This window comes from Chiloscyllium plagiosum, chromosome 30, assembly GCF_004010195.1.
Source record: "Chiloscyllium plagiosum isolate BGI_BamShark_2017 chromosome 30, ASM401019v2, whole genome shotgun sequence".
NCBI classification, from domain to species: domain Eukaryota; kingdom Metazoa; phylum Chordata; class Chondrichthyes; order Orectolobiformes; family Hemiscylliidae; genus Chiloscyllium; species Chiloscyllium plagiosum.
This window is the reverse complement of record NC_057739.1, coordinates 31,456,332-31,467,439: the sequence shown is the minus strand read 5'-3', so window position 1 is coordinate 31,467,439 and position 11,108 is coordinate 31,456,332. Positions and strand designations below refer to the sequence as shown.

The 11,108-nt window shown below is 41.4% G+C and overlaps 1 protein-coding gene across 3 annotated transcripts in view; it reads left to right on the top strand.

The window, feature by feature from the left end:
* Window positions 1–11,108, top strand: part of fbxw2 (F-box and WD repeat domain containing 2) — a 28,763-nt gene that overhangs the window by 8,359 nt on the left and 9,296 nt on the right. For 2 of the 3 annotated variants that reach the window (XM_043720246.1, XM_043720247.1), the window contains exons 2-4: window positions 5,694–6,203; window positions 7,883–8,077; window positions 9,474–9,607. In XM_043720246.1, coding sequence (XP_043576181.1) covers window positions 5,714–6,203; window positions 7,883–8,077; window positions 9,474–9,607 — 819 coding nt within the window. In that variant the 5' untranslated portion in view covers window positions 5,694–5,713. Of the gene's footprint in view, window positions 1–5,442; window positions 5,506–5,693; window positions 6,204–7,882; window positions 8,078–9,473; window positions 9,608–11,108 lie in introns of those variants that run through there. The other variant, XM_043720248.1, reaches the window with a different exon arrangement.

The window sequence follows — 11,108 nt, the reverse complement described above, 5'->3', positions numbered from 1 at the left end:
TGAAAGTTGCCACCCAGGTTAATAGTGCGGTGAGGAAGGCATATGGCGTACTGGCTTTTATTGGTAGAGGGATTGAGTTCCGGAGTCCTGGGGTCATGTTGCAGTTGTATAAGACTCTGGTGCGGCCGCATCTGGAATATTGTGTGCAGTTTTGGTCGCCATACTATAGGAAGGATGTGGAGGCACTGGAACGGGTGCAGAGGAGGTTTACCAGGATGTTGCCTGGTATGGAAGGAAGATCGTATGATGAAAGACTGAGACACTTGGGGCTGTTTTCATTAGAGAAAAGAAGGTTTAGGGGTGACTTGATTGAGGTGTACAAGATGATTAGGGGGTTAGATAGGGTTGACAGTGTGAACCTTTTCCCGCGTATGGAGTCGGGTATTACAAGGGGGCATAGCTTTAGATTAAGGGGGGGTAGATATAGGACTGAAGTTAGGGGTAGGTTCTTCACTCAGCGAGTCGTAAGTTCATGGAATGCCCTGCCAGTAGCAGTGGTGGACTCTCCCTCTTTATGGGCATTTAAGCAGGCATTGGATAGGTATATGGAGGATAGTGGGTTAGTATAGGTTAGGTGTGCTTGGATCGGCGCAACATCGAGGGCCAAAGGGCCTGTACTGCGCTGTATTCTTCTATGTTCTATAAGTGGACATAGTATAAAGAATTGATATGCATGTAATTCAACTAGAATCCAATGAGATGTAAACACTGTAGTTGTGACAAAATTTTGCATGAACTAAAACATTGCTCTACTTCATAGTAATTGTGACACAAGGCAACACATTGTCAGATCAGAAATAGAAAATACTGGGCAGGATCTCGGGAGACAGTCTGTCACCTCTTCATGCTTTACAGGTTATAAAGCCTACAGCATGAATCACCTCCTGTGTTTCTTAAATGCTGCCTGATCAGCTGAGTATTTTCAGCATTTCCTGTTATTTTCACATTTCTAGCATCTTAAGTATTTTGTTTCTTTACATCATACACAGCTGCAGTTTCTGCTTGACTTTGCTGTTGCAAAGGGCATACTTGCAGTTTCAATCATGGCTTGGGTGGCCCACTCTCATTCTGCCTGAGTGAATGCAGTGTCTACAGATATTCTGCTTCACGGTGAGAGCTTTGCATTGAGTCCATGGCCAGTGGGTTGATTGTAACTAAATTTTGGTGCTCTGTTGTTCACGCATCATTGAGCATGAAGCAGCATTTGCCTGTCTTTAAGGGTACCAACATAAAGAGCTGAGAACAGGTGGTGTTACTGTTCACTAGAGTAAAATCAAAAGGTTTAATTTCTTTTCTATGTTCAATTTTGTAAAGTTTTATTTTAATACTGTATTTTCAATGACAGGTGACCATGATAAAATAGTGAACAAGAAGGAACTGGTTGCTTAAGTAAAATTTTGTTCTTTACAGCTTCCTTTCATCCCCAAAGCATTTTGAATTATTTTTGAAATTTATTTTCTATGTAAGTATGCCACAGAATTAATGCACAGTTAAGTTCTAGAAGTAGTATATCAGCCAAGTAACCTACATACTGATGGTTGTTGACCAAAGCACTGGAAGATTTCTTGAAATGGTCTTGACTTAACATCTCATCTGAAAGACATTGTGCATGACAGTGTGACCTTACTTCAGTGGTATAGTGCTTTATCATATGTTCAAGCTCTGGAATGCAATTTGAACTCATGACCTGCTCATTTGGAGGTTAGTGTGGTCAGCTGAAGTAAACTGAGAGCTGGTAAAGCTAGAAGCAGTATAAATGTTAAACCAGTAGAATGTCGGCAGATTAAGATATTCTGTCATCTGCAGTCTTCTGTGTGCAGAAAACAACAAGTTCGTTTGAAATAAGCTGCTCGATAAACACAGTTGGGTGATTTTGGTTGCATTATTTCTGCATGAACCCAGGATGGTAGTGGGTTGTAAAAGGAATTTAATTTCCTCCCACCAGTTAGCATTGCTGACAGATCTTAGTGAAGAAATTTCCTGGCCACCTGGAAGTTCTTTGAGTGAGGAATGGGGGCCTAGTGAGCAAATGGAAAATGGAGTTGCCAGATGTCATGCCAGCATGATTTCCTTAGCCCTTTTTCTAACGGATTTCCTTGCTTGTTCCAACCCAGACACATGCGCTTTCGCATTCTGAGGCTGTCATTCAAACTAATATTCAAAGCAATGCTCAGGTGATTGCAGATAAACATATATTGAGCTCTGAATTGAGTTCAGGATATGTCTGAATCCAAGGTATTTAGTCACCTTCACATCATCTTGTGTGGGTCTTCCCATGCTGTCAATTATGTTCTTGAATCACAATGGGTGGCACTTAATGACTGTTCAGCTGGTGTGTTGACTGGCAGCATATCCTACACAGCCAAATCTGCTTTTCCTGGGAACTGCCTTGATGTTTTTCTGTTTCATCATTTCTACATCTGTTTTTTCTTCTGTGCAGCACATTAAAGACAAGCTTCTCTGTGCTGAGAGTTATCCCCTGCCTGTGTGGTTCATGATATCTCCAGGAATCCAATCTCATCAACAAGTTTATAATCAGATCTTTGGCTCAACCAATGCTGTCTTCAATCATGAGTTTCTCAAACAATGATTTCAGTGTGGGCATGGGTCCAGTGACTTCAGTCAATGCTGTCCAGTAGTAATGCATCTTTTTCTTGTTTGCTGCATAACTTTGAAGGTATTCTTGTGTTAACATGCAACCCCCTTGAACAGGAAAAGGAAGACTATGCAGACGGCACTGAAGACCCTGAGGAAACCGAGCCATTGCATGCTTGAACACAGCTCGTGAGAGAGAGACCTTCAGCTGAGGAATCTGCTGCCCTGCATTAATAGTCATGTCCGATATATGTGCCACTCCTTTTGCACCATCTACCCTAATTCTAAAATTATTATTCATTTGGAAGATCTGCTACTACAGAAACATCCTCACCATGCCATTTTAGAATTTTGTTGTGATTTTACTGGCTTGTGTATTATTTGTTGCCCTCATTTGAGTGCCTAATGCCTCAGCAATTCCTGTTTATTGCTTCAGCTTATGAGTGGAGCTAGGTTACTTGTATGGTGTTGATGTTTGGTGAACTCTAGGTGCGATTCACTTGCAAAATTTAACAACTTTCCATGTGTGGAACTAGTGTGCCTAGTTAGCCTTTTGGTATAAGGTTTGCAAAGGTATGCAAATGTTATCATGATATGGAATTGTTTTTCATTCTAATTACTTAAGCTGATGCTGCTACAGATTTACAGAGAAGTAGATGAGGAGCTCAGTGATCTGAGCCAAACTGCTGTCCAAGCGATTGCTAAATCTCTCCAAGGCAGAGAAAATAGGGTGAAAGTCAGAGCTTGCATATCTCTCGCTGATACCGTTTATAGGGATGCTTTGTGTAATGGGCTTCAAGGTATTGATGGGCTTCAAGGTATTGACAGGCTTCATGGTTTGAATGCAAAATATCCATGAAAGGAGAGAATACTGTCATGCTGTCTGACCTGTTTTTGCCAGCTGCAGGGCAGTTTCTTCAGTAAATGGCTGGAATGTGGAGATCCGATTTGAAATGACGACACCCTGACGCTTGGATCTGTATTGTTTTCAGCTCTGCCAGGATGTGAGCTGGTTCTTTGGTTAGCTGACCAGCTATGTTAGTGTTTGATCTGCTGAGAGCAGTGTTGTCAGTCTCCGGACAGACCGAGCAGACCATGAGTAAAGGACAAGAGAAGGTAATCTCCTTGATAAGCATTTCTCCGTTCAATACCAGCACTATGCCACACTAGCTGTGTTGAGCAGAAGAGTGTGCGAATGAAGGGGTCAAGCAGAATGGCACCTGACACACACACACAACAATACTTCCAAAGAGTGTTGGGACTTCTCAGTATGTCCATGTGGCCTCTATCATCGAGCTATGGCACCCTACTGCAGCTGTACGCAGTCTTTTCCTTTATGAAAACCAGAAGTGAAAATAGGCTTTCAATCCAGAGCCCAGCTGTGTGTATAAAGAGAGGTTTTGGGAATGGTCAAAGGGAGGTGTTATGAGGGTGAAAGTGCATGAAGGCTTTGCTTGTCCTCTTGATTGATTCAGCCATAAAAGTGGGAAGGGGTCTTTGATTGTGTGGAGGTGATAAGACAGAAGGAGTGTAATGTAAGCAAAAGTCTAACCTCTGCATTGCAGTCAGGCCATGAAGGGTAATTGTGCATGTATTCCCACACGGGTTATTACTGTGCACTAGAAAGAAGACTGCTGTGACCTCTGACAAACATACTGTATGATCATGTGCATTGCTGTGTCAGAAATATTTGGAGTCCTGCTCTTGTTAACCTCTGGCATTTTTCTGCAACTCCACAGCATTACTCCCCTTTGCTCACAAAAATGCTTCCCTTCAAACTGCTAAAAGCCAGTTAGAAAAACTTGTAGGAGTGACCAGCATCTTGCTACTATTTGCCTATTCTCAGCAGATAAACTCATGTCCACCCTTCTTTGTTTGAATTTGCTGGTTATCGTCATAGTTTTGAAACTACTTGCTGCATTACAGTGGAATAGAAAATAGTAATTCCAGAGACTCAAACCTTCTTAATTAAGTCATTTAAATGGTGCAGAAGACTGGGAAATCCTGGAGCTTTATTTTTGAATGAAGACATATTCATATGTAGCACTTTGTGTGACCACAAAGCACTTCATAGCCAATTAAGCACTTTTGCAGAGTGGCACTTTGTAGATAAGCAAAGAGCCTAATAACATCTGACCCCTGGCCCACTGATGGTCTAAATACAAAGGTACTTTTTTAAATGGTTCGGTGTCATCAGAAATTGAGCGTTTTTTAAAATGACGTTTTTGTATAAACTTTGTATAATTGCACTGTACTCGGTGTTGTGTATAATTAAAACAGTTGCTTTCATTGTTTTTTTTCAAGAAATTGAAGCAGAATAGACATAGACTGTCAAATTAAATAAGGCTTCTGCTTTCTGGGTTGTGGGTTTGCAAACAAGTCAGCAAAGCAGCTTCCACAAAAAGGCATCTGGATGGGTATGTGAATAGGAAGGGCTTAGATTAGATTAGATTCCCTATAGTGTGGAAACCGGCCCTTTGGCCCAACAAGTCCACACCGACTTCTGAAGAGCAGCCCACCCAGTCCCATTCCCCTACATTTACTCCATCACCCAACACTATGCACAATTTAGCATGGCCAATTCACCTAACCTGCACATCTTTGGATTGTGGGAGGAAACCCACGTAGACACGAGGAGAATGTGCAAACTCCACACAGAGAGTTGCCCGAGGGGGGAGTTGAACCCTGGTCTCTGGCGCTATGAGGCAGTAGGGTTTAGAGGGATACGGGCCAAGTGCTGACAAATGGGAGTAGATTAATTTTGGATGTCTGGACGAGTTGGACCGAAGAGTTGGTTTCTGTGCTGTGCATCTCTGTGACTCTATAAGACAGACATTGAAATACTTGCTGTACAGAAGGAAGTATTATCTACAGTAAGCTTTTCTCAAAAGAAGCAAGAATTGCAGACCCGTAAGATTTGCTTTTTTTATTCTCCGATTAAGCTCTGCCTGTGCAAACGTATTCACTACAGTTCATAAGGCAGCATGGAATGTGATTGTTTCCTTTCAACCCTTTCCCACAAAATGTTTTGGCTGATATTTTAAACTGTTCTATGTATAGTTAACGACAGATGTAATATGCTGTCTTGTATTTCACAGGTATATTGTCACATGGTCATATGGAGAAAAAGGACTTTAATACATGGCTTGATACCCTCTCCAGCACTTTTATCACTCTGACAGAGAACCAGAAAAATGAGACGCTAGACCACCTGATCAGCTTGAGTGGGGCTGTCCAATTGAGACACCTCTCTAACAATCTGGAGACACTTCTGAAACGAGACTTCCTCAAATTGCTTCCATTGGAACTTAGTTTTTACCTGTTGAAGTGGCTTGACCCACCAACCCTACTGATTTGTTGCCTAGTCTGCAAGCAGTGGAACAAGGTGATAAGTGCCTGTACTGAAGTGTGGCAGGAAGCCTGTCGAAGCTTAGGCTGGCAGATCGATGATACAATTCAGGATACTCTGCACTGGAAGAAGATTTATCTGAAGGCAGTTAAAAGGGTAAAGCAGTTACAGGACAAAGAAGCCTTTGAGACCTCCTCTTTAATTGGCCACAGTGCTAGAGTATATGCTCTTTATTATAAAGATGGATTGTTGTGCACAGGTCAGTATAACAAAAGATCACCATTCCAAGAATGTTTAGAAATAAAGAAGCATGCAAGATATGATTTGTGAAATGTTTATCTTTGCTAACCATTGGACCTTTTGCTGAGATAGCAGCAATAACATAAGGAGTGAACTGCAGGCCAGAATTTATTGGGGGGGTTACAAGATAATGATTTTTTTTCCTCTTTTGCTTGTTTCTCCTTAGTTCTTTTCCCCACATGGTGGGCAGACCTATTGATGCTGAAATCCTCTCTCTACATTCTGCTGCCCCTTTGGCTTTAGGTTTTTGGGAAGAAGGTGACCAACGTTTTTTTTTAATATTCTTTACTCCCCTTACTTTCGTCCAGTCAGCATAGATGAGGTTTACTTCTGGCCTGGTGCTGTGTTCGATTCATGGCTGACCTAGGGAGTCATGTAGCTTTTAATGAGATCCCAAAATCTTTGTGTTGTCAGTCGTAACTGGTTATGGTTGTCATCAATCTTTCTGGGTATTTGCTGTAATCCTCTCTAGACAAAGATTGGTATCGAATTTCGTGTTATCATACTGCAGTTGGAGAGTTAAGGTTTCTATGTTTAGAATTCTGCAGGAGTAATAATCTCGCTAGTATACACTACCTATCATTGCTTGATTGTTACTAAAAATAAGCTGAATCTGTTTATATCTGTCTGTTATTACTTCATTTGACAGCAGACTTCTTTCAGAGCACATTTCAGTCAGATGTGTGTTCCACTTGTCATTGATGCTAACATGTAATATGTTTCGTCTTGCATATGATTTGATTAATTGTGTCTTGGCTCAATAGTGAATTGAGAAGATATAATGTTCCCTTCTTTATAGTGGTGCTCCAAGAAACACATGCATCCTGTACAGAAACCAAATCTAGAGTACTGACCAAAGTATTAAAGTTGACATCACAAGCTTTTATTGTCCCACAAAATAATTTTGTAATTTGAATTATTTTGGATAAATTATGCCTACCTTTTGTTCTTTTTGCTGCATTTTTATTTTGCCTTGACAAATTGAGCCCAGGACATGCTGAACAGTTAGATCTCCAAGGAACCGAGATAATACATAGGTAATAAGAGACCCAAATTATATTAGAGTGCAGTTGGTTCAGGTCCACTTTAGTGAGTAACTTTTGGCATTCTGATGAAATGAATTTTGTAGTGAAATCATTGCAGTTTAAAGTTTGTACTAATATCCACTTGTATAATATGCAGTGGTGCTTTTGTCCATATCATACATTTTTTGACTGCTTATTCTACATTGTTTTTGTTGTAGTATTAATATAAAACTAACTTACTAAAGCTGAGTAAATTGAAACAATGCAGCATTTGTAATGTTGATTTGAAAGTAGCACCTACGGGTACTTCTGGTACGAGGCCCTGTTTCGATTAAGTGCTTCTCCATATAGCTACACAGTGGAGAGGGGTAGAAGCTCTCTCAAAACTGCTCAAATTCAATTGAGCTAAATCTAATATTTACTGCAGTTATTGCTGAAGTTTGAATTGGCCCAGACCAGAGAAACCAGTCACTTAAGAATGATCAGGTTTTGTTTTGCAGAAATTGGAAGTAGGAGAATTATCAGTTTGTAACATAAAAATGATAAGTCATCTTATTGTGAAACTGTTCATCACATTTGCTGAAATGATGAGTGATTTTTTTTTAAACTACAGGTTCTGATGATCTATCTGCCAAACTCTGGGATGTTTGCACTGGTCAGTGTATATACGGGATCCAGACTCACACGTGCGCTACAGTAAAATTTGATGAGCAGAAGCTAGTTACTGGATCATTTGATAACACGATAGCCTGTTGGGACTGGAGCTCAGGAGCTAAAACCCAGCACTTCCGAGGTCATACAGGAGCAGGTAGTGAACTGCAGCGTATCTTTTGTAGATAGTTTTATCAATGGTTCTGCTGTGTGTTCTTTACAGTAATGATGTGGTGCTAATGTTGGATTGGGGTGGACAGTGTCAGAAGTCTCATGATACCAGGTCACCTGATGGAGTGGTGCTCTAAAAGCTTGTGACTTCAAATAAACTTGTTGGACTATAACCTGTGCAGTGTAACTGCTGACTTTGTCCGTTACAGTAAAATTGTGGTTAAATTAGTAATGGCTGTTACATTTGGCAGTGGCCCAACTCTTCACCTGAAGTCCTAAGGGCTCTCTAGCAGATACATACATTCTCCAATCAAAGAAATCCTGTGAAACTGTAATGTGGTATATGGTGATTTATTTTTTTCATATAGCTCCAAAATATTGGGTGCAATACTTTGTCATTACTCACTACTTGTGGGAAGTGTTTTTTTTAACCCTCAGCTGTCATCTGTAATTTCATATTCTAAATCTTCAGCACACTTCTTTCTATCACTTGTACAGAGAATACATTTCTTGCTCTTTAAGTTGGTGAGCTTGTGGGTGTTGTAATTCAGTATTTATTCACTGAAGAGCCTTTGCTTTGTTCATCTTGTGTTTTTTTTCCCAAAATGTTTTCCATCATGGAATTTAAGCTCCATAGTACCACTGGGAATATTAAACTGATGTATGCAATATCATACATCACCTAGTCTACTTGAACATTGGTGCATCATGCTTTCAAATTCAACTTACTGGGTTTATTTTTTTTCTTGTCTAGCGAAGCCTTTCTTCAGCTGCTTAGCTTCCTTCACATCCTTGCGCAAATGTCACAGTCTCTATATTGGTACCAGGCTGCCATAGTGGCTTGAAAGCTGCTCGCATCCCTAATTGCGACATACCAATTCTGGTTGCCAGTTGTTGAGAGTAACACTGAAATTAAAACCAATCCCAGTACAAAATGAAGTCAGTGAGTGGTAAACATCAGTGCTTCCCAAACTTCTTTTTTCCCCACTGTGACCCCATTTCGAACCTTGGAAATTGTTACTAGCCCTCACTGTTTGAGGTGCAAGTCAGAGATGATGGGGTGGGGGGAGTGAGATAGTTGTCGTATGCGTCAGTCATTGTTAACTTCAAGCTTGCAACTTAGGGAAGCCATGGTGTATACGTTAGATTATTTTCTGACATGCATAGTGATTCAGAAGATTGTCTTTTTTTCATTATCTGGCCCAGCCATTTTCTTCCCTTCCCTAGACCTTTGTTAACTCAACTATCTTCAGCAAAATGTCTCCTTAAGCACAGACAGAAATATAGCAAAGAATAGCCAACGTTTTCCACGCAAATTTTTTCGTTTGACTCGTGATATTAATATGACTTTGTTTCTAATATCAAAACAATTTTCTCTTCAGTTTTCAGTGTTGATTATAGTGACGAGCTAGATATCCTGGTCAGTGGGTCTGCAGATTTCACTGTGAAAGTCTGGTCATTGTCAACGGGAATCTGCCTGAATACGCTTACTGAGCATACTGAATGGGTGACTAAGGTACCATTATTGTGCCACGTTTTAGTTCCAGTGGCGCTTTGCCTGTTCTGTTAAATAAAATTTAAGTTGTTACTTTGAGGATGGACCTAACTCTGTGATTTACCACTTGCTGTGGATTTTGATGAATTTTTATATTCTGAATTGGTGCTGGGAATGGGTCATTTTCTACCACAGGTATTCAATATAAGGAACTTGCATGAGTTTAATCTAATCCAGATGTCTTGTAAAGCTTCCTTTATGGTGCCACAGGAATGCCACAGAAAGAGGGCTTCACTAGTGTAAAGTTTCAATTTTTTCATCTGAGAGTGCCTTTAAGTGAGCTTGTCTGCTTGCAGACCAGGCACTGATATGGAGCTGCCAAATTTGAGAGGGGGTTGGTTTGGAAGCTGTTTAAACCCAGACTATTTTTTTTTTTTTTTGCTTTTTTTATTAACCCCCACACTACCGCCTAACTGCGGTAGTGTCTATTTTTTCCCCCAGCACCCATGGTGTGTGTGTGTGCAGGTGTGAGACACAAAGTGCACGAATCTTTATTCAATTTCCACCATCAGGAAGATAAGAAAACACCCGAGTGGCCAGTGACAAGCAGTGCCCTTCACGTCAAAGGGCAATGCTGTGTGATCAAAACAGTGAAGGGGAGGGTAGGGACTAAATCAAAATAGAGTTGGAGGGGGAACCCAGACTATTTATTCTTCCATGTTCTCATTTTCTCTTAATTATGAATCTAATTGTTGTCATAAATTGTAGCTTGTGGTATCCAGATCAAAATGAATCACTTCAAGAAAATAGACCTGTCCAATGCAAACGATGGGCCTTGTGCTGTCTTACTACCAGCCACTAAGATTTCTGTACTCAAACTGTTACAAACTCTGTTAAACCTGAGACTTCAGAGCAGTTATAGTCATTCAACTATGAAGAGGTCCATTAAATCCGTGCCAATTCACTACACTAATCCCACTTTCCAGCACTTGACTCATAATCGCTGGCCTATTACTTGCTCTCGACCTCTTCATTTCCAACTGCCGCTGGGACATTAACCGCCTCAACCTGTCTACCCCCCTCCCCCACTCCAACCTCTCACCCTCACAACACGCAGCCCTCCAATCCCTCTGCTCCAATCCCAACCTCACCATCAAGCCAGCGGATAAAGGGGCCGCAGTGGTAATCTGGCGCACTGACCTCTACACCGCTGAAGCCAAACGCCAACTCAAGGACACCTCTTCCTACTCCCCCCTCGACCATGACCCCACACCCTATCACCAAACCATCATCTCCCAGACCATACAGAACCTCATCACCTCAGGAGATCTCCCACCCACAGCTTCCAACCTCATAGTCCGGGAACCCCGCACTGCCCGGCTCAACCTCCTTCCCAAGATCCACAAGCCCGACCACCCTGGCCGACCCATTGTCTCAGCATGCTCCTGCCCAACTGAACTCATTTCTACCTACCTCGACACTGTCCTATCCCCCCTAGTCCAGGAACTCCCCACATACATTC